Source organism: Larus michahellis (assembly GCF_964199755.1).
Source record: "Larus michahellis chromosome W unlocalized genomic scaffold, bLarMic1.1 SUPER_W_unloc_1, whole genome shotgun sequence".
In the NCBI taxonomy this organism is placed as follows: Eukaryota; Metazoa; Chordata; class Aves; order Charadriiformes; family Laridae; genus Larus; species Larus michahellis.
The window spans coordinates 1,259,342-1,285,027 of record NW_027435888.1 but is presented as its reverse complement, the minus strand read 5'-3'; the positions used below and the strand labels follow the sequence as shown (position 1 = coordinate 1,285,027).

The window sequence follows — 25,686 nt, the reverse complement described above, 5'->3', positions numbered from 1 at the left end:
GAGGGAGGTCATCCTTCCCCTCTACTCTGCCCTGCTGAGGCCGCATCTGGAGTGCTGTGTCCAGTTCTGGGTTCAAGAAGGACAGGGAACTGCTGGAGAGGGGACAGCAAAGGGCTACCAAGATGCTGAGGGGACTGGAAGACCTCTCTTATGAAGAAAGGCTGAAGGATTTGGGTCTCTTCAGCCTGGAAAAAAGACGACTGAGGGGGGATCTTATCAAAACTCATAAATAGTTAAAGGGTGGGTGTCAGGAGGATGGGGCCAGACTCTTGTCAGTGGTGCCCGGGGACAGGACAAGGGGCAATGGGAACAAACTGGAACATGGGAAGTTCCATCTGAACATAAGGAAAAACTTCTTTACCTTGATGGTGACAGTGCTGGAACAGGCTGCCCAGAGAGGTGGTGGAGTCTCCTTCTCTGGAGATCTTCCAAACCCACCTGGACACGATCCTGTGCAACCTCCTGCAGGTGAACCTACTTTGTCAGAGAGGTTGGACTAGAGATGATCTCTAGCGGCCCCCTCCAACCCCTACCATTCTGTGATAGTGTGGTTCAGCTCCAGCAAAATGCTTTGCATGATCTCCCTCAATATTCTTTTACCACTGGTGACACCACTGGTGACCGGCCGCCAAGAGGATTTCACCCCATTAATCACAACTCTCTGGGCACGGCCATCCAGCCAGTTTTTAACCCAGCAAAGAGTACACTTGTCTATGCCATCATTCACCAGCTTCTCCAGGAGAATGCTGTGGGGGACGGTGTCAAAGGCCTTGCCAGCCAGCAAGCTGTTCCAAGTTCCAGCCAGCTCCAAAAGAAACCCACCGCTGGCCAAAACTGAGCCCATCAACGAGGATGGTGGAACCTCTGTGAGAGTGTATTTAAGAAAGGACACAAGGGCTCGAGTGGGAGAGGAGTGAGGGAAAAACCAGTGTGAGAAACAGCCCTGCAAACACCAGGGTGAGTGAAGAAGGAGGGAGAGGAGGTGCTCCAGGTGCCAGAGCAGATGGTCTCCTGCAGCCTGTGGAGAATACCACAGTAGAGCAGGTATTTCCCTGCAGCCTAAGGAGAGGAGCACAGCGGAGGAGGTAATCCCTGCACTTGGTGGAAGACCCAACACTGGAGAGGTTGGATATTTCCTGACAGAATTTCAGCTTGAGGAGAGCCCATGCTGTAGCAGGTTTATCTCGAAAGACTGTAGCCAGTAAGAGGGACCCCATGGGAAAAGTGTTAGAAGGAAGGAGCAGCAGAGAGGAATTGTTATGGACTGCCCAGGACCCCCATTCCCCATCACCCTGCACTGCTCAGGGGGAAGGAGGGAGAGGAGCTGGGAATGAAGCAGCAAAGTTCAACAAGGAAAAAAATGTGTGGAAATAGTCTTTCCAGGTATAAGGTCTTCCATTGGTCCTATGCTTCTTTGACCCTCAGCCTTTGCAGTTGCACGTGCCTGGCCTGCCCACTTACCTTCACTCCTGTCCCCTTTGTACGAGGCCCACACACATCTTGGCACGCCCAGCGTAACGTGGCCTCCACCAAAGCTGGAGCCCACCTGGCCTTGGAGGCAGGGAGGGGCCCGGTCCCCTCTGTCCGGGGCTGGGCACAGCTTTTCCCTGGGAACCTCCCTGAGGAGCACTCCTCCTCTGTGTCAGCCTGGGGCCCGGCAGGGGTGGCCCAGGGACAAGGGCGGCTGGGGCAGGGCTGAAGGAGCTCAGCTGGGAGAGCGTTAGACTGAAGATCTAAAGGTGCCTGGTTCAGCCCTGGGCTTCAGCAGTGATTTTTCTCCCTCTGCTTTTTGCAGAGCCCGTCTGCCACCTTCCAGCCTGCCCCAGCCCTGCTTGCTCCTTCACCTCTTGCCAGAGCACTGTCCCTGCCCTGGACCTGCACATCTGCGGCTTAGAAGGAGCCTTCCTCCAGCCCCACAAGTCCCCAGCCTCCCCCTGGGCAGGACTCTCCACTCAGGGCTGCTTTGGGGTGGTCTCCAGCTGTGCCTCCTTCCCTGCTCCACAGGATCGGGATGTGTCCTCTGCGGGGTCTCTGCACGACCCAATTCCTCTCCTCTTTGTCATGCTCAAGGGTGCAGAGTCTGTTCCCCTCCTCAGGCGCCTCCTGCACCTTGTCTCCATTCCCAGAGCAGAGGCCACTGGACCCATAGTCCCAGGGAGAGGCACTCCCTGGAGCTGCGGCCTGAATGGCAGCATCCTTCCCCCGGGGGGGGTGTTGCAGTGAGACCTCTGATGTGCCCAGGACAGCTGACAAAGCCACGCTGAGGATCACCCACCGGAGTGCATGGCCATCGGTATTGTTTAGTCACACGCTGTCCTGAGCAGAATTTCTTGGCCCCCTTTGCCCCCCTGCTCCAATGACTGCTAACACACCAATATGCTCCTCTCTGGGCATCAGCCCCATGGAGATGGACACCTGCCCGTCACCACACCTCCAGGGATGCCGCGGGGCAGAGGGGTGCAGGAGGAGGCCCGCTACATGGATGAGGGCGTGTGAGCTTTCTGCCTCCATGTTGCCCCGTCGCACACCCTGGGGATCCATCAGAGCCTGGGGCACCTCACCCCAGGGAGGGCATGTCCCTCACCCTGTTGTACTTCTCCTCTGCCGCTGCGCACAGATGTGGCACACAGGGGGTTTGCCCTTGCCCTGGGGGGCAGAGGAGGCTCAGGAGTGTTCTCCTCTCCGTTGGCCCTGGAGGGGGCCAGAGCGTGGGAGCAGAACCTGCAGCCAGAGCCTCCTTCTGCCCCATCGCTCTTCAGAGACGCTGGAGGGGCAGTGCTCTGCAGTGCAGCCCTGTGCCAGGATCAGGCCCCAGGGGAGAGGCAGTGCGGACTTCCCCCATCTCAGGAGGGCTCAAGTGCTGTTTGCTGCAGAGGGTCCCTGGGCACCCAGGGGACAACGGGGCTGTGCCTGTCACAGACCCCTCATGGGAGGAGAGCGTCTCCTGCTGGGAAGGCTCCAGAGGGTGTAGCTCAGTGGCAGAGCGCCCACTTTGCATGTGGGAGATCCTGGCTTCCATCCCCAGCATCTCCAAGGGGGTTCTTCCCTGAATGCCCAGCCTCTGGGAAAGGCTGGAGCTGGAGCCTCTGGTCCTCTGCAGGCACTGTGGGCCTGCCCTGCTCAGCCAGGGTCTGGCTGTGGGGTGAGGAGGGCTGTGTGCGCTGCCTCTTTGGAGCCCCCTCTCAGGAGAGAGGCGGGCAGCTGTGCTGGACCTGAGCTCAGCTCACTGCCCTGCACCACACACCCACCCGAGACATGCCCCTTCCCCACTGCCATGTCTTTGGGCTCTGGTTTCCTCCAGCCACCCCCAGGGAGACACTAAAGCACCTGGGCAGGCAAGCACAGCTCTGGCTCAAAGGCTTTTAATAAGAACTAATATGGGGGCTCCTGCATAAAAACAGGGGAATCAAAATCGAGGAAACCCCTGGCAGATTCTGCTGCCCGTGGGAAAAGGGAGAGGGTTCCCTGGTGCTCACGGCTCTCCCAGCTGCACAGACCTCTCCTCCCTCCTGGCTGCCCCCAGCTGCACTGCAGGGACGGGCTCTCCTGGCCCGGGGCTCAGGGACCGTTGTGCACTGAGCTCTGGTGTCACAGCCTCTGTGTCCTCAGGGGGATGTGCCACAGACACCTCTTCAGCATCGTCATAGCCCGTGCTCTCTGGGGACAGGGACCAGCCATCCCCCTTAGCTCCGGGGGCACCAGCACCTCTCTGGGAGAGCAGGTCTGGCCCTGCAAGAAGCAAGGCAGGCCATTGCATGTTCACCCCATGGGGTGCCTCTCCTGGGCTGTACATCACCTTCCTCCCTTCTCCTCACCAGTCCTGAGACGTTCAGCTCCCTCTCCCACCCATGGTACCCCAGAAGAAACTGCTGGGGCAGGTTCCCCCATCCCAGCATGTTGGGCTCTCAGTGTGACAGTGATTCATCCAACACCAGGGATGCCACCCCAGGAACCAGCAGCACTTTCTTTCCCTCTCACCTCCAGGGGTATCCGTGGGTCCAGATCCCTCCTCTGCCACCCTGGGCATTTCCCAGTCTTCCTGCCCAGGGGAAGGATCCTCCCCAGGATCAGAAACCTCCCTGGCATCATCATAGCCATCAGCTGGGTCACCTCCAGGCAGGACAGGGACATCTGAAAGGAGAGGAGAGCTGGTGACAGTGAGAAGATGCGTTCTGCAGAGCAGAGGATGGGAGGATGCGCAGGGACGTGGGGCTCCGACATTGGTGTTTGCAGCCCCACAGGAGATCCCGCCCGACCTCCCAGCTCCGAGGGTGACGCTCAGTGACACTGCTGTCCATCACATGTCTGCAGGGAGGAGACATCCACCCCTTCCTGCCCCCCATTACCTGGTGCTGGCCATGGACCATCCTCCTCCTCGCTGTCCCCGGGGTAGGGCTGCAGCTTGCTCAGGGACCCCTCTGAATAGGAGCCTGGAGAGAGGCCCAGCGGGTGTTAGGGGAGTGCGCTCTGCTGACCCAGCTTGTGCTCAGTGCTGCTGGGGACGTGGGACCCACAGAGCCACAGCTGCACGGGGACGAGGGCTCAGGACTCACCCTGCTGCCCTGGGACAAAGCCCATCTCCAAGGGCCTGCCAGAGCTGCCCTGGGACAGCCCCTTCCCTCACCCCTCAGGTGTCCCCCAGGGTGCAGGGGCAGGCAGAGAGGGGCTGTCCCCAAATGGGACGCGCAGAGCAGGTGGGGAGAAAGCTTCTCTCCTGGGCCCAGGACATGGGTGCTCCCCACACAGATCCAACAGCCCCACAACCGCACGAACCATGGGTTCGGGGGCTGCAGGGGTCAACCCTGGGTGGCAGCCAGGGGAAAGAGCACTGTAGATGTGTCCTCAACGAGGGCCGCACACCAACCTGAGCCGCTGAACCTTGCCTGCTTCTGCCATGCTGGGCTGGAACCGATCTCCTCGTACACGGCCTCAGGGAAGGGCTCCTGAGCTCTCTCAGAGCCTGTGGACAGAGGCAGGGCTGGCCCAGGGATGGTCAGAGAGAGGGTGGGATCCCGCAGAGAGCACACACTCTTGTCCCCCCAGCTCTGCCTCTCCCACTCACTGACACCCCACGGCACCCCTGGCCTTGCCAGCAGGCATCTTCCCCTGGGAAGGGACCCACCTCTGCGCCCAGCCCTGGCGCTTCGCACTTGCCCGGCCAGGAGGGCCAGGAGCAGGCAGACAAGGGCTCCCAGGATGATGCACATGATGACGGGCAATGAGACTCTCCCGCTGCCGGTCAGACGGCCCCGCGTGGGATCTGCATGGCAGGAACACAGAAAGGGCAGCACCAGGCCTGGGAGAGGTGAGGGGCCGGCACACCCCAGTCCTGACCCCCATTACATACCGGGTTTCAGGGGATGAGGGATGGGGAAGCTCCCACCTGGCTTGGTGAATGACAGCCCTCCCCAGCCTCCTGCCCCACCGCTACCCCGGTGCCTCCTCCTGGGAGTTTCACAGCCCAGCAAGGAGCCCCTTCCCTCCGGCTGTGGGTCACAGCCTGGCCCCAAGAAGACCCAGCGCTGGTGGGGAGGACGGGTTACCTGCTGGAGGGGTTGGTGCTGCCGTCCTGGGTGCATCTGCAGAGGAGGAGAAGGAGAGCTGGGCTGAGAGGGTGGGGGTGCAGGTACCAGGGAGCCTCCTCTCTGACACACCGTGTGTGTGTGTGTGTGCGCGCACGTGTGCATGTGCAGACATCCCTGCCACATCCCACCCAAATCGCCCCTCCTGCACGACTGATGAGCATGGCCAGGAAGGAGCGCAGGGCCCAGAGCAGGGACAGAGCAGGCAGCCCGGGAGATGCCCCTGGGGGCTGCAGGGCCCTGCGGGCAGAAGCTGGAGGACACCCAGCCCCACAGAAGCTGCTGCCCACTCGGCAAAAGGCTCTCCTGCTCTGCAGGGATGGCCTTGCTCTCAGGAGCTCTGGAGCCATGATGGCAGCCAATGGGGAAAAGGGCTCCCTGTGAGGTGTCCCAGCCCTGCCGCTCACCTGAGCAGTTCACGGCCGCATCCTCCTTATGGCGGCAGGCACCGCTGTCCCCAGGCCGGGCCCAGCAGTCCTGCAGAGATGGCTCTGTCCCCCGGCACTCCACCTGCTCCAGCCAGATGGGGCCGCTCCCCTCCCCAAATGCAGCCTCGGCCAGGGCAGACACCGCAGGGCCACAGCCCAGCTGCCTGCATGCCACCTCGGCATCCCGCATGTCCCAAGAGTCGTCACACACCGTCCCCCAGGAGCCGCGGTGCCACACCTCCACTCGGCTGGAGCACCCCTTCTCCCCTCCCACGGCACGAATCTTCTCCCTGTCTGGAGAAGGCAGAGAGCTCCCAGGGCCGCGGGACAGCAGGCAGAGCCCTGCCAGGCGAGAGGGGCATGCAGAGGAGCAGCTACCTGTGCAGCCCGGGGTGCTGGAGCACGCAGCCATTGGGGCCAGGGGCGTTTCTGGCTGACTCCCTGCAGAGGGAAACACTGTGGTGAAGGGGCTGCTGCAGGGGGCCGTGCAGCAGAGAGCGGGGCTCAGCTCAGCTCATGCCACCCACCCATGGCAGCAGCTGAACCCCGGTCCTTCGGGGGACGCACACTCGGCAATGTGGGGGACTCTGACTGCTCAGCCCCCAAGGGACCCTGGGTCACAGAGCAGCAGGAGGGTGTCATGGAAGGGACACTCCTCAGAGCCCTGGCTGTTCCCTTCTGGGACCTTGCCTCGAGAAACCTCTGCCTCAACCAGGCGAAGCTGGGAGCCCGGCTGGCAACCGCTGGTGAATGTGTGGGGCTCCGGGAGAGGAAGTCCCATTTTTGGTACCAGCAGCAGCAGCGTCTGCCTTGGAAACGAAAGGCCCCTGCAGGCCCAGGAATTTGACGATGCCCAGCCAGGAGCAGGAACGCAGGGGATGCTGGTGCCTGGCTAGCTCAGAATTACCCTTGCAGGTGATGTGGGTCTCCTCTCGCAGGTCGTCGCATGACTGCGGGTGCCAGGGAGCGGAGGGACACTGCCAGAAGGAGCTGTTTCTCTCCCCACACTCCACACGATCCAGCCAGGCCGTGCCAGACAGCCTGCCGTAGGGCCGTTGTGTTTCCAGGGACCCTCTGTCCCCGCAGCCCAGCTCCTTGCATGCCAGCGACACAGTTTCAGGAGTCATGGAGTTGGAGCAAACGCTCCCCCACGTCCCATTGTAGAAAACCTGCAGGCGCCCGGAGCAGTTGGTGCCGTTCTCCAGCCTCAGGGCCATGAACTCTGGGAGGAAAGGCAGCGAGGGGGAACAGGCTGGGCTGGGGCTGGGGGAGCAGGGACACCCCTGCACCCGCCAGGCCCTCAGACAGGCAAAGGCACGTCCAGCAAGTCCCCCTTGCACCCACGGACAGAGAAATGTCCCTGATGGACAGACACCCCTGCCCTCCCTGCTGACCGTCAGGGACAGCAGAGCTCCCCAGGGACCCCCGGTGGGACTGAGAGCACCCCTGCATGGGTATCCCCACGGTGGCCTTTGTCAGGGGCTCAGAGCTGGCCAGGAACAGCCTCGGCCGTTGCCGGCTCTCCCCTCGTCCCGGCCTGCCTGGGCACTGGGCTCCCACCACAGCTCCTGGCACACACCTGAGCAGACGACTCCTGCGTCCTCTTTGTGCCCGCAGTCATGCTGCCCCCAGGACCCTGACGGGCAGTCCCAGAGAGCAGCTTCGGCCCCGGAGCAGTTCACACTCTCCAGCCAGATCTGAGCGGAGCCTTCCCCGAAGCGAGCGGAGCCAACCGCCTCCAGCGCCCCTCCGCAGCCCAGCTGGTGGCAAACGACGGCAGCATCAGACAGGTCCCAGCCGTCATCGCAGACACTCCCCCAGCTGCCCTGGTAGTAGATCTCCACTCTCCCAGCGCAGCGCCCAGGCCCATTCACCAGCCGCACCTGACGACTCCCTGTAGCAGGAGGAAACCCCGGCTGCCGTCAAGGGCCGGCTGCCCACCCAGCCCAGAGCCTGGGGGGGCCGTGCAGCGCCACTCACCCCAGCAAATGACCCCCACGTCCTCAGCAATCCCTGCTTCCAGCGCACTCTCAGGCAGGGAGGTGTTGCAGAAGGTCAGGTTGGCCTCGTGCCCTGCACACCGCACCCCGCGCAGCCCCATGGGACCCGTCCCTCTCTGAGCCTTCGGGGGGTTGTAGGCTGCCTCTGCCTCTCCGCACTGCAGCTGCCGGCACACCACGCTGGCCTCCTGCATGTCCCACTGCTCATCCAGGACTCTGCCCCACGTCCCGTGCTGGAAGATCTCCACTCGCCCGTCGCACGGGCTTCCTCCACCCACCAGCCGCAGGGATGCGAAGCGAGCTGGGCCTGGGGAGAGCAGCCATGCCCCAGCCCTTGGCGGCATCGGGGAGCCCGGCAGCCTGCAGCACGTCTCCAGGCTCTGGCACCCTTGCAGGAGGGCCTTGAGCTCGCCTGCCTGCCGCCAGCCCTCTGTGGGGACCTTTGAGCCAGAGCCTTGCACTGCCACAGGGTCCCCTGCTTTGGGAGCATTTAAGAGGAAAACAGAGTAACCGAGTGTTTTCCTGCACTCACCTGAGCATATGACAGCAGTGTCGTTCTCATGGGAGCACGGCGAGGCCCCCAGGGCAGTCACTGGGCACTCTCCCAGGTGGGCTTCAGTCCCGTCACAGTGGAAGGAGTCTCTCCAGACAGGGCCGCTTCCTCTCCCAAAATGCCCTCCTTTAGGAATGGACTCAGCAAACCCGCAGTTGAGGTGACGGCAGAGAACGTGGGCGTCCAAGAGGTCCCAGCGGGAGGCACAGAGGGTGCCCCAGGTCCCCTGCACATGGACCTCCACCCTCCCCTCACACGCCGTGCTGCCGTTCACCAGCCTGAACCCTGTGAACTCTGGACAGAGAAGGATGAGACAGGGCAGACTTGTGCTTTTCTCCCTTGGGTGGTGGAGTAGAGGCCAAATGGACACCCTGCCTTTCTCCTCCTTCTGCACCATTTTAGGGCTGCAGACAAACATTCAAGGTCAGGTTTAACGGGGCTCTGAGCAACCTGATCTAGTTGAAGAGGTCCCTGCTGGTTGCAGGCAAGTTGGACTAGATGACATTGAAAGGTCCCTTCCAACCCAAACCATCCTATGGTTCTGTGATCACCCCTTCTGTCCTCACACCCAGCACAGCACAGTCCCGTCCCTGCTCCCCCATCATCGGCACACCCCCGGTGGTAACACCCTGCCCTGAGTCCTTACGTGTGCAGGTGACACCGGCAGCATTCGCGTGGGTGCAGGGCTGCTCCCTGGCGGACCCCGTGGGGCAGGAGCTGAGAAGGGATTCATTCCCCACACACTGCAGCTCTCTGTCCAACATGGGACCAGCCCCTTCTCCAAAGTGAGCTGCCCCCGGGACAGACAGGGCTGTGCCACACTGCAACTCTCTGCAGACCACGTCGGCAGCTTTGGGACCAAAGTCGGAGTCACAGACAGTTTTCCGCTGGCTCCCGTCATGAATCTCCACTCGTCCTGAGCAGGGGTTGTCCCCTCCAACCAGCCGGACAAATCCTGGAGTAACCAAAGAACCCTGTGAGTTCCCACAGCCCTCTGGCAGTTACATACCCATGTCCCACCTCATCTCTAAGATGGCCACAGGCAAAGAGCCCCACGACCCTCCCAGAAGCTCCCAGTGGGTGTTGATGGCACAAACACACCAGGGACCCCCTGCTGCTCCCCCAACATCATCACAGCACTCGTGGGCTGGCTTTTCTCCCAAACCCACAGCCACAGGAAGTGCTTAGAAAAACTGCTGCCCTCCTGGAGACCCTGGGCTACCTGGCACTGGCCCCAGGCACTGCAGCGCCCAGAGCACTTGAGCCCAAGGAGATGGGCTGAGGTTCTGCTGGCTGCTGCAGCCTGCTCTGCCCCACCAAGCTGAGAGCCAGGCTGAGGAACCCCTTGGAGCCACCAGAAATGGAGCCCATTGAGGCACTGCTATTAGATGGGACATGTCAGAGGGAGCAGATGTGGTGCAGCTGTACCTCCAGTCGCTGTCTCCACCAGCCCCCAGCTCCAGCACCTGCCTGGGGAGGGTCCTCAGCCAGGGCCAGAGAACACTGCCAGGGGTGCACATCCCTGGCCCCCACCTGGGTACAGGACAGGAGAGGAGGCAGAGGAGCAGCCCTGGGCTGACACGAGCTCCCAGGGCAAGGAGAGTCAGAAAGTGCTGGCAAGTGCCCTTGGCACAGGGCAGGCAGGGTCTGGGGTAGGCAGGAGAGGCTGGGCAGCAGGTCAGCGCTGCCTGCACAGGGGTGTTTCCCGGTGGGCTCACTCTCATGGGGTGGCTCTGGAAGGGGAATGAGGTGGCCATGAGCCACCCAGCTCTTCTGCCCAAGCCCAGGGCCCCTGCCCTCTGAGCAGCCCCTCTGCTTTGGGGGACTCATGTCTGCCAGGGGAGACAACCCAAAAGTCCCTGACCTCCTTGGGCCCAGGGTTGTGGGTGGCCACGTGAGCTGCTCTAAGTTCCTCTTGCATGAGGGCAACATGTCCTCGGTGCTACCAGACAGGTCCTGGCTGAATGGGAGGAGACAGTTGGGAACCAACAGAGTCTGCGAGGCCGGGTGGGAATTCATCTCCAGCCCCAGGCGCCAATGGAGGGTGGGCTGAGACACATCAAGGGTCTGGCAGTGGCGGGTTCCCACTGGCTTTTCCTCAGGGACCGGGGAAACCAGCAATGACAGTCCCAGCTCAGCAGCGTGACCAGCCACACCAGGCCCTTCTCCAGTAACTCCTTGTTTCCTTGCGGGCACAGCCAGGTCCCTTCCCCCGTCCTGGTCACAAAGGTGGGGAACAGGCTGGCACCGTACCTGAACACGTCACTCCAGCATCCCAACTGTGATCACAGTATTGTCGAATCTCTTCTGTGTCTGTGCAATCAGACAGGGCTGACTCGTTGCCATGACACTCAACGTCAGCCATCCAAATGGGGCCAGATCCTGGCCCAAAGTGTGCTTCAGCATGAGCTTTAACAGCAGACCCACAGCGCAGCTGCTTACAAACCACTGCAGCATCGTCCATGTCCCAGTTGTAGCCACACACAGTCCCCCACTGGCCCTGGTGTTTCACCTCCACTCTCCCAGCACAGCGTCCGCCGCCATTCTCCAGTCTCACCTCCGCAGCCCCTTCAACCATCAAGATGGGACTGGTCAGGAGAGCACCGAGTCCCAGAGTGCAGGTCTAGAAGGCCCCCCCTGCCCAGGTGGGAGGGTGGGAGTCCTCACCCCTCCGAGCTGTCCCTTGGCCAGTGTGGGGGTCCCTGCTCTCCCCACAGCCTGTGAAGGCTAGGGGTGCAGTACTCCAGCCCTTCTGGGATGGGCTATTCACCATAACACAGCCCTGGGAACCTCCTCCCACTCCCATGGCCCCCTCCCATGACCACTCACTCATTGTGACCCCAGGTCCTGCACAGGGAACCCGCTCCTCCCCAGCCCAACACCCCCATAACAGCCCCATGCCCCCAGCCCCACACCTTCCCCTGCCGACCACCTGCCCTGGCACCACCCAAGCTCACACCCGCCCAGGCCTTTCTGTGTCCTCATGAACACTAACATGATCCCAAGGATCCCCCCAACTCATGTCCCCTCCTGGCCCCTGGTGGCAGCCCAGCCCCTGTGCTTGGTGGGGGCCCCTGAGAAGGGAACTTCTCTACCACCTGTGGGTGCAGACAGTCCAGTCCCCCTCTCTCTGTGGGGCACAAACTGCCTTCCTAGTGTCAGGGCTCCCCTGGACCCTGTAGCCACAGCCAGCCTCAGGGGCACAGTACTGGGGAATAAGTCATCCCAAAAGGGTACCCCAGGATGGGTTGTCTTTAAATGCAGCCAGGCACAGGCTGCCCGAAATACTGGAGCTCTGGAAGTGGAGACACCCTCTCCCAGCCAGGTGGACACAGGCAAAGGCACAGGGTCCATGGACTTGAGCTCCTCCTGACCCTCATCTCAGCGGCACTTGGAAAGAAACCCTCTTCCCAAAGGGCTCTTGATGACCCCACTGGTACCCGATGGCCCTGGGCTGTGGGAAAAGGGAGCCGGCACTTACCTCTGCAGAGCTGCACCCAGAGGAGCAGCCACAGCACCCGAGGGGACAGGAGTCCCTCCATTCCCATCCTGAGCCTCCTGCCCTGCTGGCACAGCCCTGCTCTTCCCCACTCCCTGTCACAGCTCCTGGGGACTCAGGGGGACGTCGATGATGGGAGGGTGATATATCTCTGCAGATGCCGACCCAGCTGCGGAAGGAGCCAATCGAAGCAGCAGCACCTTTTTAGACGTTATCGGGATCTATCTCCCCTCCGACACAGCCCAGCCCGCCAATGAACTTCTCCAGCGCCGTTCATGACCATATATGAGGGACATATATGTCCCGCTGCCGGTGTCATGGTCGCTGTGGTGGCGGATCATCATGGGACAAGGTGGGTGTGCAGGGGAATTTGGTTAGTCACCCCTTGCACCCTGCTGTGGGCCTGGAAGCACTGAGCATCTCCTGCGCTGGGCTCATCCAAGAAGCCATGAGGCAAGTGTCCAGCTGCCCCCAAGCTGCGGTGACCATGGAGCGGGGACTGCACCAGGGTCTGTGTCAGGATGGGGAGGAAACAGCCCCTGCCCCTGCTACTGACCTCACTGTGCTGGGAGCAGCAGCTGGGAGAGGTCTTCATCCAGGGCAAGGGCTCCGTCCCAGGAGTGTTGGCTTGTCCGTCCCTCCCTGCAGACCCCCACAGTGAGTCCCTCGCAGGAGCCGGAGCTGGATCATGTCCCTGCCCTGGCAGCAGACGGGAAGCCCAGAGGCTCAGACGTGTCCCTGACTCTCAGTGTGTCACCCAGGGGCCGTTATTCCCCGCGGGCGGAGCGGGAGCTGGAGCCTGCAGGTGCACAAACCACAGCCCACGTGGCCTCGCCGCGCTCCCCCCGCTCCCCCCGCAGCACCCGGGCAGGAAGTCTGTGGTTTCCTCCTGGCGCCGTGCCCAGGCACATCCCTGGGGTGCCCCTGAGCCACCCGCACCCCGACTGCTCCAGCCAGGGCCGCAGGGGCTGCTCCTTCGGCCTCGCAGACACGGGGACGGGCAGCTCCCAGCCCCCGTCATGCCCCTGTCATGCACACGGCCGCTCTGCACCGAGCCCGACGGGCACGGGGTGACATCGGTGATGTGACCTCACACCCTTCCTACTGCCAAAGCTGTGTGTTTGTCGGTTATACTGACGGTGACCTCACACTCTCCTACTTCTGCTGACGTGTGCTCATGAGTGGTACCGACAGTGACCTCACGTCCCTCCTGCTGCCACCACCGTGTGCTCAGGGGTTACAGTGACCATGACCTCACACCCTCCTGCTGCTGCTGCTGCGTGCTCAGGAGTCCCGCTGTCACACGTGTGTGTGTGTTGTGTACAGGCTTCTGATGACGATGATTCTTCCAAAAAGCCATATTGGAGTGGGGTCCAAGTATTATTTTAATGGCATCAGAAGCGGCCACACAAGCCATATGCCTGCTCCTTGCCCAAAAGCTACACAGGCAGCGGTGAAATCACAAGAGCGACATTCACAAGCCACGTTCCTGCTCCTGGCCTATCAGGTATTCAGACACCAATGACCTCACAGACATCTACATAAACTACTGCTTGGCTCCCAACCTGTCATCTACTCGGGCACCCGTGACACCACAACACCCTACACCACCCATGTTCCTGCTCCTGCCCTACCAGGTACGCGGGCAGCAGTGACTTCACCAGCTCCTACACAACCCATGGGCCTCTTCCTGGCCTATCAGCTCAGCGGTCACAGGTGACCTTGCAAACACCTACACAAGATGGGGGCTTAGTCCTGCCCTACCAGCTTCTCAGGCACCTGGGACCTCAAAACACCCAACACAAGACATGTTTCTCCTGGGCTCCTCAGGCACCAGTGACATTGCAGAGACATCCACAAGCCAGGTGACAGCTCCTGGCCTCTCGTCTGCGCAGGCACCAGTGACCTCCAGGCACCTACACGAGCTGTGCACCTGGGCCTGCCTTATCAGCTACTCAGCCAAGAGTGACATCACAAGGACAAGCCCGAGCCACGTGTCTCCTATCAGCTACACCAGCACCAGGGACCTCACCAGCCCCTACAGGAGCCCTGGCCTTGCTCCTGCTCTATCAGCTACTCAGGCACCAGAGACCTGACCCCCACATCTCCCCCTGCTTGCTGTCTGCTCACCTCTGAGATACGACTCCTCACAAGCTCCTGCACAGACCAGAAGCCTCCTCTTGGCCTGTTGGCTACTCAGGCAGCAGCTCCTCACAAGCACATACCAACCTATTTGCTGCCTGCTCGTCTTTTGGGGGGACCCAAGCCAGTACTGACCCCCCTCTCCGTCACTTGCTCCCCCCTCCTAGAAGGGGGCCGTAGCCCCTGGGCATGTTCCAGCATGCCCGTGCCCCACCACCTTTCGGGCACCCCTCCGCCCTCTTGAATTCCCCCCAGCCCACCCTGTCAGGGCTTGTTCTGCAGCCTGGTAAAGTGGGGGACCCCCACCCGGCCTTTTCCTTCTGCTTCCGTTCACATTTAAACTCTAATTCTTCACTACACTAAATCTTATTGAAGAAGGATTTATTCAATTCAAAATGACAATTCAAATTTACAAATATTCAAAATTTTCAATTCAGAATTATTAATTTAATTTCTATAGCTGTATGAATGTTGACCTAGATCAAAATGTATATACATATCTAGATATATATATAAAGTAGTGTATCTATTTATAAATGAATAAATAAATTTATTAATAGAATTATACACTTCCTTTCATAGATATATTCCTCTAGGTGTATATATTGCCTACCAATCTTGTAGTTTTATATCCAAGCACTTCTGGGCCAAAGGAGGCAGGCAGCCAATCCCAGGGGCTGTGTTCCTCTAAAGAAGTTGTCATGGTCAGTGGCCCAGCTGAAGTGCCTCTGTACCAACGCACGCAGCCTGGGGAACAAAGAGGAGGAGCTGAGCACCCTTGTGCAGCTGGAATCCTCACGGCTGGGGTTTGCTACAGGCCACCCGAGCAAGAGGAGCCTTTTGACGAAGCGTTCTTACTTCACCTCCAGGAAGCACCACACTCAGAGGCTGAGATCTACTGGGGGACTCCAGTCACCCTGGCAGCTGCTGGAAGAGCATCCCATGAAGCTGTAAGCAGTGCAGGAGACTCATGGAGTGTGTTGACGAAGGGATTGAGGGCAGCCCTGCAGAGAAGGGCATGAGGATGCTGGGGCTGGAGTAACTGAACATGAGCTGGCAATGTGTGCTTGCAGCCCTGAACCATTTTGTGATTCTATGATGCGATGTCTCTATGACCTACACCCAAGGGAGCACATGCCAGTGGTGGTTACCAAAGGAATTTTACTCAAAACATGAAGGGATCTCAATAAGTTGAGTTTCCCACAACAGGACACTCCTAGGAGTAGCTGCTGGCACTTGTGCTCCCTCAAATTCCTCTCATCGCACACATGAAATGTGCATTCATAAGTCTGTAATGCAAGAACAAACTTCTGATGCAGTCATTTTGTGTCCCTCCATGGAGGGACAGACCAGCTCTCTGAGCTGAGGTGAGTGGCTGCTGCTGCAGCTGTGAGGGGCTGGTTGGTGACGATTACCCTGGGGCAGGTTCCCCGGGGTGTCCAGGGACCGTGGCACAGAGCAGGTCCTGCTCTGCTGGTCCTTCCTGTCTCTCCAGAAGGCCTGGCTGTGTGAGAACACTGCTGTGGGCACCCAGCCTTCGCACTCACACAGCTGAGCTCTGCACTGGTGTTTTCCTCCCCCGAGCACTTCCCAGCTCAGCCCAGGCAAAGCCAAAGCTGTGTGTGTAAGCAAAGCAAAATAAAGCATTCATTCACTGCTTGATTTTCTGCTGCCGCCTTTATTTTGTTTGAAGTATAGAGGGAGTCTGCTTTTCATGTACATCATTGGGATGCTCAAAAAGAGAGCTTAGGAATACTATTATCAAAAGTCTAAAATAAGAGGAAGAGAGAAAAAAGAGAAACAGTGAAAGAGAGAAAGAGAGAAGAGAAAGCAAGGAATATAGGAAGGAAAAAAGAAGAAAGAGAAAGAAAGGAAGGAAGGAAGGAAGGAAGGAAGGAAGGAAGGAAGGAAGGAAGGAAGGAAGGAGGAAAGAAAGAAACAAAGAAAGAAAGAAAGAGAAAATACAGAAAGAAGGGAAAAAGAAAGAAAGAAAGAAAGAAGGAAAGAAAGAGAAAAAAGAAAAGAAGGAAAGAAAGAAATAAGAAAAGAAGGAAGGAAGGAAGAAAGAAGGAAACAAAGGAAGACTGTAAAAAGGTTATGAACAAAAGGTTGTCCTGCTGGTTTCTGTGAATATTGCAGTATATTGCAATAGTTTCCTCAGGGCATCCCTGAGTTCCTGGTTCCTCATGCTGTAGATGAGGGGGTTCACTGCTGGAGGCACCACCGAGTACAGAAATGACACCACTAAGTCTAGATCTGTGGAGGAGATGGAGGTGGGCTTCAGGTAGGCAAACGTGGCAGTGCTGAGAAACTGTGAGACCACGGCCAGGTGAGGGAGGCACGTGGAAAAGGCTTTCTGTCTTCCCTGCTGTGAGGGGACCCTCATCACAGCCCTGAAGATCAACACATAGGACACCACAATGAAAACAAAACACACAAAAGAAAAAAAGATACTAAAAGAAAGAAGACAGACTTCTCTGAGGTAGTCTGATTGTGAGCAGGAGAGCTTGAGGATCTGGGGGATTTCACAGAAGAACTGGTCTAGGCCATTGCCTTGGCAGAGAGGTATTGAAAATGTATTGGCAGTGTGCAGCAGAGCAGTGAGAAAGCCACTGCCCCAGGCAGCTGCTGCCATGTGGACACAAGCTCTGCTGCCCAGGAGGGACCCATAGTGCAGGGGTTTGCAGATGGCAACGTAGCAGTCGTAGGCCATGACTGTCAGAAGATAAAACTCTGCTGAGATAAAGAAGGCAAAGAAGAAGTCCTGGGCAGCACATCCCGAGAAGGAGATGGCCCTGGTGTCCCAGAGGGAGTTGGCCATGGCTTTGGGCAGAGTGGTGGAGATGCAGCCCAGGTCGAGGAGGGAGAGGCTGAGGAGGAAGAAGTACATGGGGGTGTGGAGGCGGTGGTCACAGGCTACGGCAGTGATGATGAGGCCATTGCCCAGGAGGGCAGCCAGGTAGATGCCCAGGAAGAGGCAGAAGTGCAAGAGCTGCAGCTCCCGCGTGTCTGCGAATGCCAGGAGGAGGAAGTGGGTGATGGAGCTGCCGTTGGACATCGCATCCCTTTGTTCCCGAGGTACTGACAAAGGAGGAAAGCACACTCACAAGTCAGGACAGCTCTGAGCAAATCTATTCCCATTGCCTGCCCTTCCAAACCCAAGCCCAAAAAACACACTTTGCCTGTGTCCTTTTTTGCGGGAGCTTTCTGCATTGCCCTTGTTGGAGCTCTCATTGTTGCTGGCCAAGTGTGCCGTGAGGAGCAGAGCTCTGCTTGTGGGCTCCCAAGGAGTCATCCCTGCTGCACAGCAGTGGGGATTGGGGAAAGGGGTTACAGCTTCTGCCATTCACTAGTTACCTCATCTGTAATCCACTTGTAACGCAGAGGAGCTGCTCAGCATATTCCTGCAGGAAAACCTCAAGGAAACTCCTGGTTGTCCTCAAACTGCAGTGACATGAGCAGAGCCAGCTCACCTCTGAGCCTTGTTGGGGGGGAAAGACCACGCAGCTCTTCACTCACTGCCCCCCGACCCCTGCAGAGGGATAGGGAGAAGAGGGAGAAAAAGGAATAAAGTCTCATGTGTTGGGATACAGACAGTTTGATAGACCAGTAACGGGAAAGAAACTAACAATCATTGTAAAAGAATATAGGAAGCCAGGAGTGATGCAGTACAATTGCTTACCACCCGATGCCCATCCCGAGCAGCGAACACGGATTCCTGCTGCCCGGCCAACCCCCATTTCTATACTGAGCAGGACCAGCCCAAGGCATTTTATTGACCTCTCTGGTGGTTTTGGTGCTGAGCCCATGAAGCTCAGACACAGGGGAAGCTGATGAAACCTCTCCAGACGTCAACGTCAGATGCAAACTCCAAAATTTCTTGGAGCGTTAATGGGTCCCACTGAGGGCCATTAGTGCCAAAGGCTCCTGGGGGCTCACTCGTTGTAAAACTGGAGGCAGTGAGGGCAGGTAGGCAAAGGCAATGGAGAGGTGTCTCTGATGCTGGCTAATGCTGAATGTGTGAGAGGAAGGCAAAGGGCCAAGCCCTGGCCTCCAGCCCCTGGGAAGGGAGATCCTGCCCCACAAGCACAGCTCAGGGCTCTTCCTGGGGCATTGTGATGGGAGGACGTGCAATGCCAAGGGCAGAAAGACAGAATGACGGCTCCCGGGTGGGGAAGAGGAGGCGCTAAGGCCCTAGTGCTGTAAGGATAAGGTGTCTTCTGGTAGCCTTGGTGGCACAGACAACAGCCACAGACAAGAGGAGAAAGACATAAGCAGTGTTGGGGGCTTTCAGCCTTGCCAACTCCCTTGATCGTCTCCACCCCTGGCTGTGCTATGGTGTCCCACATCTGCTCCTCTTCCCCTGCAGGCTGCAGACATCCCCCCTGCTTCCCCATCTTGCTCTCCCCTCAGCATCTCACTGCCTTTACTCATCTCTCTCCATCGTCCTTGGCTGTTCCTGAAACACAACGCCTTGGGCTGATCCCGACTCCCTCTGGGTGATCTGTTGCAGCACAGCACTGCCCTTGCAGTGGCATTTCTTTCTCCTGGTGTCCAGTCTCCACCTCCCAAGCTGCCCTTTGTTGCATTATTTCTTTCTCCTGCTGTTTCCCACCAAAGGAAATCTCCATTGTCTCTGAAACAACCCTTCAACCAGGTTCAGGCTATTCCAATAGTGCCCAGAGCCTCCCTGCCACTGGGCCAGAGAAGCCCAGGTCCCTCAGCCTCTCCACCAAGCACATGTGCACTGGGCCCTAAAGCCCATCTTGGCAGACCTCCTCTGGACACTCTCCAGGTCCTCTCCACTTCTCCAAAATGGGGAGCCGCACACTGGGACGCAGCTGTGTGCGTTGGGCCACAGCACTGCTGAGTCAAAGGGGAAGGTGACTCAAGTTGCCTGGGGGGCACACGCTCCTCCTCCTGCAGCCCCGTAGGCAGCCGGCCTTGTTCATAGTGAGCGTGCACCACTGGCTCATGAGGCGTCCCTCAGGGTGCCCAGCCCCGTCTCCGCAGGGTCACTGCTCAGCACATCAGGTCCCAGCCTGTCCTGCTGCATTGGGGTTATTCTTCCCCGGGATGCAGGACTGGACACTTCTCCTTGAAAGACTTCAAGACGTTTCTGTTGGCCAAATCCCAGCGTTTTTCCAGCTGCCCCTGGACTCAAGCTCCATTTGGTCAGCTGTTAATGTTTGTGTGCAGATGGTCACCCTGATGCTTGTTCCCCAGCGCTCGGTATTGGGGCCAGTTCACTTTAAGATCTTTATCAATGATCTGGATGAGGGGATCGATGTGCACCCTCAGTAAGTTTGCAGATGACACCAAGTTGGGTGGGAGTGTCGACCTGATGGAGGGTAGAAAGGCATTGTAGAGGGATCTGGTGAGTCTAGATTGATGGTCCAAGGCCAGTGGTATGAGGTTCAACAAGGCCACGTGCCAGGTCCTGCACTTGGGTCACACCAAGCCCATGCAGCGTTACAAGCCTGGGGAGGAGTGGCTGGAGAGCTGCCCTGCAGGAAAGGACCTGGGGGTATTGGTGGACAGCCGGCTGAATATGAGCCAGCAGTGTGCCCAGGTGGCCAAGGAGGCCACCAGCATCCTGGCCTGTATCAGGAACTGTGTGGTGAGCAGGAGTAGGGAAGTGATTGTCCCCCTGTACTCGGCACTGGTGAGGCCACACCTGGAGTACTGTGTCCAGTTTTGGGCCCCTCACCACAAAACAGACATTGAGGTGCTGGAGCAGGTCCAGAGAAGGGCAACGGAGCTGGTGAGGGATCTGGAGAATAAACATTATGTGGAGCAGTTGAGACAGCTGGGATTGTTTAGCCTGGAGAAAAGGAGGCTGAGGGGAGACCTTCTCACTCTACAACTCCCAGAAAGGAGGTTGTAGAGAGGTAGGGATCGGTCTTTTCTCCCAAGTAAGTGGCGATAGGACCAGAGGAAACGGCCTCAAGTTGTGCCAGGGGAGGTTTAGGCAGGATATTAGGAAACCTTTTTACACTGAGGGGGTTATTAAGCATTGGAACAGGCTGCCCAGGAAGTTTTTGAGGCACCATCCCTGGAGGTATTTCAAAGACGGGCAGACATAGTGCTTAGAGCTATGGTTTAGTGATGGCTTTTGTCAGAGGTAGGTTGATGGTTGGACTAGGTGATCTGAAAGGTCCCTTCCAACCAAGCAATTTGGTGTTCCTCTTTTCCTTTCATGCCCTTTTCCACTCTTTTTCCACTCTCAAGTTCTTCTCTTGGATCATCCTCATCCCCTCCCATACAAAGAGCCAACTCTTTTTCACCGTTTCCTTGTTAGCCATTCCCTTGGTGTTTCTGAGATGGTGCCAGTGGCACTTTCCCCCTTCCTCATGACGTCCATGACACTAGTAACCCCTTTTCTTACCTCTGCTGTCCTACAGCTACTCAAGTTGTCTTGTTAGAGGAACCACCACTCAGCATGAGCCATCCGCACATGCAATTTAAATGCTGATGTGCTGGAGCTTCAGTGCACAGGGACCTTGAGACACCTGGGGACGTGGCCAACAGAAACCTCCTGAAGTTTTTCAAGGAGAAGGGGCAAAGTGGGAGAGGACGAGGTGAGGAGTGAGTCTGAGGAGAGGGGCCTGGGCATTTTGAGGGATGCCATATGAGCCTCTGGTAAAGGCTCAGCACCATTAAGGCCAGCTGCATATGGGGTGGTGTTAGAAGGACTGTGGCCACACAGACAAGGGCAGTTATCGTCCCCCTTGACTCAGGACTGGTGTGGCCACATCTGCTCTCATATTGTCCCAGAATAATTTGGGTTTGAAGGGACGTTTAAAGGTCATGTAGTCCAATCCCTGGTTTTTAGGGACATGTGCGACTCAATCAGGATGCTCAAAGCCCTGCCCTGCCTGACCCTGAAAACCGCCAATGATGGGGAATCCACAACTTCTCTGGGCAACCTTTTCCAGTGTCTCACCACCCTCATTGTGAAAACTTTCCTCCCTATGTCCAGTCTAAATCTACCCTCCTTCAGTGTAAAACCATTGCCCCTTGTCCTGTCATTACTGGCCCTGCTAAAATCTCTCTCTCTCTCTCTCTTATAAGCCTGCCTCATAGGTTAAAAGGCCACAAGAAGGTCTCCTTGGTGCTTTTTTGTTTCCAGGCTCAACAACTTCAACTCTCTCAGCTTTTCTTCCTTGGAGAGGTCTTCCAGCTCTCCAATGATTTTTGGTGATCCTTCCCTTGACCCTCTCTAACAGGTCCATGTCTTTCTTGTGCTGGGTCCCCTAGAACTGGACGCAGTATTCCAGATGAAGTCATATGAGATTGGAGTAGAGAGGGGGAATCCCCTCCCTCCACCTGCTGGCCACGCTTCTGTAGATGCAGCCCAGGCTATGATTGGCTTTCTGGGCTGCTGTCCTGGTTCCGGCAGGGATAGGGTTAATTCTCTCCAGGACACAGACTGTTCTAACAGATGGAGCCCAGAGCCATGGATGAAATGAACTCAATGGACACGTTGGAGGGATGGCCCATAGACTAAGGGCACTATATCTGCATGAATATATACGTGTATATATACATGACAGGGGAAAGTGGTGGCAATTCATTGGAACCTGTAAGATGTGGGCATGGCATAGATGGTCTGGAATAAGGGGTGGCTAATGTCCTGGTTGCGGCGGGGACAGGGTTACTTCTCCCCAGGACGCAGGTATTCCATGCCATGTGAGCCATGCCCACCCTGAGCTGCCGGGGGAGGGGGCAGGACATCTCCCCTTGGAGCGGGCTGGGGCGTCCCGGGTCCGGTCGGGGAGCAGCGGGGAGCGGCGGTTCCGTAATCGTGTTTGTACATTCCTCTGTCCGTGTGATTGTTGTTGTTTTCTTGTTCCCTTTGCTGTTCTGTGAAACTGCCTTTGTCTCAACCCAAGAGTCTTGCCTTTTCTCTTCCGATTCTTCCCGTATTGGGAAGGCCCGAGCGAGCGGCACGTGGTTCTTTGTTGTCGTCTGAGGCTAAAACACACCATGTGAGCACTGGGACCATACTGGGAGCACTGGGAGTAACCAGAGAGTGATACTGGGAGCACTGGGAGGAGTGAGGGAGTCATACTGGAAGCACTGGGACAGCACTGGGAGCACTGGGGGGAGTCAGGGGGTCATACTGGGAGCACTGGGACAGCACTGGGAGAACTGGGGGGGGGTCAGGGAGTCATACTGGGAGCACTGGGACCGCACTGGGAGCACTGGGCGGAGTCAGCGAGTCATACTGGGAGCACTGGGACAGAACTGGGAGCACTTTGGGGAGTCAGGGAGTCATACTGGGAGCACTGGGACCGCACTGGGAACACTGGGGGGAGCCAGGGAGTCATACTGGGAGCACCGGGAGCACCCTGGGAGCACTGGGGGGAGTGAGGGGGTTGACCTGGGAGCACTGGGGAGAGTGAGGGAGTCATACTGGGAGCACTGGGGGGAGTCAACGACTCATACTGGGAATGCTGGGAGCGCACTGGGAGTACTAGGGGGAGTGAGGGAGTCATACTGGGAGAACTGGAGCGCACTGGGAGCACTGGGACAGCACTGGGAGCACTGGGGAGAGTCAAGGGGTCATAACGGGAGCACTGGGAGCACTGGGGGGAGTCAGGAGGTCATACTGGGAGGACTGGGTCAGCACTGGGAGCACTGGAGGAGTCAGGGCGTCGAACTGGGAGGACTGGGAGTACCCTGGGAGCACTGGGGGGAGTCAGGGAGTCACACTGGGAGAACTGGGACCGCATTGGGAGCACTGGGGGGATACAGGGGGACTTACTGGTAGCACTGGGAGCACCCTGGGAGCACTGGGGAAGTCAGGGTGTCATACTGGGAGCACTGGGACCACTCTGTGAGCACTGGGGGGAGTCAGAGGGTCATACTGGGAGCACTAGGACTGTACTGGGAGCTCCGGGAGGAACAAGGTAGTCATACTGGGAGCACTGGGACTGCACTGGGAGCACTGGGGGGAGTGAGGGAGTCATCCTGGGAGCACTGGGGGGAGTGAGGGAGTCATACTGGGAGCACTGGGGGGAGTGAGGGAGTCATACTGGGAGTGATGGGAGCGCACTGGGAGTACTGGGGGGAGTGAGGGAGTCATACTGGGAGAACTGGACCGCACTGGGAGCACTTGGGGGAGTCGGGGAGTCATACTGGGAGCACTGGGAGTGCACTGGGAGCACTGGTGGGAGTGAGGGAGTCATACTGGGAGCACTGGGGGGAGTCAGAGGGTCATACTTGGAGCACTGGGACCGCACTGGGAGCACTGGGGGGAGTCAGGGCGTCGAACTGGGAGCACTGGGAGCACCCTGGGAGCACTGGGGGGAGTGAGGGAGTCATACTGGGAGCACTGGGACCGCACTGGGAACACTGCAGGGAGTCAGGGGGTCATACTGGGAGCTCTGGGACCGCACTGGGATCGCTCTATGCTGGTCCATACTGGGATCACTGGCCCGTACTGGGATCACTGGTCCGCACCGGCCCGTACTCCATCTCCCATCATCCCCTGCGCCGGAAGTGGGAGCGGTTTCCGGCCGCGGTGGGCGTTGCCCTGTGACGCGCGGCAGCATGGCGGAGCTGGGATCGCCGCGGGAGGTCGCGCAGGTCGGTTGGCCCGGGGACACCCTGGGGACACCCTGGGGGGGGGACGGGACACCGCTGAGACTCTCCCGGGACCCCCCGGCCCCCACCCGCCCGTGGGCGGCCCCCGCTACCGGGTCGCGCTCATCGCTCGGTCCCCCCCCGCCATGTCCGCGTGATCCCGCACCCGCTTCCGGGTCCCGCCACGGTTCTGGGTCTCCCCCCCATCCGAGGGTGCCCCCCCACTTTCTGGCTGCGCCCCCCCGAATATCTGGGTGCCTCCCCCCCATCTCTGTGTGCCCCCCCGAGTCTCTGGGTACCCCCTCCCCATCTCTGGCGTCCCCCTCCAGTTTCTGGGTGCCCCCCCAAGGGTGACAGCCCCCCCAGTCTCTGGGCGACTCCTCCCCATGGGGCCCCCCCAGTCTCTGAATGCCCTCCTCAACCCATGGGTACTGTCCCCCCGCAATGTCCGGGTGCCCCCCCTTGCCCAGGTGTCCTCTCTCATCTGGGTTTCACCACCACCACCCTCCCCCCGGGTGCTGCCACCCCTGGGTGCAGCCCCCCCACGCCCCCCCAGGAGGAGCTGCCGCCCCACGCCCTCCCCCGTCTCTGTCCTTCCTGGTGCCGGAACCCGAGGACCTGGAGGACCGTGACACCTGCCACAAGGTGGGTGTGGGCACAGGGGGTGCAGGCAGGAGAGGGTCCAGGCAGGCGGGCGGCGGGCAGGAGGGGGTGCAGGCAGATGGTGGGGGCAGGCAGGACCTCCCCCGACCTCCAGCTGTGGCAGGAGAAGCTGCAGCAGGAGCTGGAGTTCCTGGAGGCGGGGGAGGAACACGTCAAGGAGGAGCAGAAGAACCTGAAGAAGGAGCTCCCGTCCCTCCTGCTGCCACCCCTGTGTGCGCAGGGGTTACGGTGACCGTGACCTTGCACCCTCCTGCTGCTGCTGCTGCGTACTCAGGAGTCCCGCTGTCACACGCGTGTGTGTGCTGTGTCCGGGCTTCTGCTGACGATGGTTCTTCCAAAAACCCCATATTGGGGTGGGGACCAAATACTATTTTAGTGGCATCATCTACTCAGGCACCTGTGACACCCCCCATGTTCCTGCTCCTGCCCTACCAGGTACGCGGGCAGCAGTGACTTCACCAGCTCCTACACAACCCATGGGCCTCTTCCTGGCCTGTCAGCTGAGCGGTCACAGGTGACCTTGCAAACACCTACACAAGATGGGGGCTTAGTCCTGGCCTACCAGCTTCTCAGGCACCTGGGACCTCAAAACACCCAGCACAAGACATGTTTCTCCTGGGCTCCTCAGGCACCAGTGACATCGCAGAGACATCCACAAGCCAGGTGACAGCTCCTGGCCTCTCGTCTGCGCAGGCACCAGTGACCTCCAGGCACCTACACAATCCCTAGGCCTGTTCCTGGCCCACTGGCTACTCAGGCGTGAGTGACCTCATAAGCACAGACACAGGGCGTGGGCCTGCTCCTGGCCTGTCAGGTGTCCAGACATGAAGGATCTCACCAAACCTACGCGAGCCGTGGGTCAGCTCATGGCCTGTCAGCTGAGCGGGACCTCACAAGTCCTTGATTTCCATTTTTATTAACTCATTCGTGTTACTCATCCCGTTTGTGTCCCAGAGCTCAAAATCCACCTTTTTGAGTGCAAGTTGAAGGTAAGTGTCCATTTAGTTTTAGGACCATCCCTACCCCACCCCAGAGGAGACCCCCCTCAGACCCATAGGGCCGCCCCATAGAGCTGCCCCAGCCCCACAGGGCCCCGCACCGTGATGGTGACCAGGATGGGTTTGGGGTTGGGTGCAGGTTGGGGTCCAGGGAGAAGACGCAGAACTGCACTGGGGAGGTACGGGATTGTAGGAATGTATCTGAGAGAAAATGGCCATGTGAGCCAGCC

General features: G+C 58.8%; 1 protein-coding gene across 1 annotated transcript; it reads right to left on the bottom strand.

The window, feature by feature from the left end:
- Positions 1-6,687: 6,687 nt before the first annotated feature.
- Positions 6,688-23,687, bottom strand: LOC141736638 (scavenger receptor cysteine-rich type 1 protein M130-like). Its single transcript, XM_074571184.1, has 11 exons — positions 23,654-23,687; positions 23,401-23,451; positions 23,266-23,273; positions 22,975-23,002; positions 22,624-22,683; positions 10,817-11,131; positions 8,543-8,857; positions 7,991-8,083; positions 7,590-7,904; positions 6,918-7,232; positions 6,688-6,815 (listed from the first exon to the last, which is right to left on the bottom strand). Exons 1-11 carry the CDS (start codon positions 23,685-23,687, stop codon positions 6,718-6,720), a joined length of 1,632 nt encoding a protein of 543 aa, XP_074427285.1. The 3' UTR covers positions 6,688-6,717.
- Between the last annotated feature and the right edge of the window lie 1,999 nt (positions 23,688-25,686).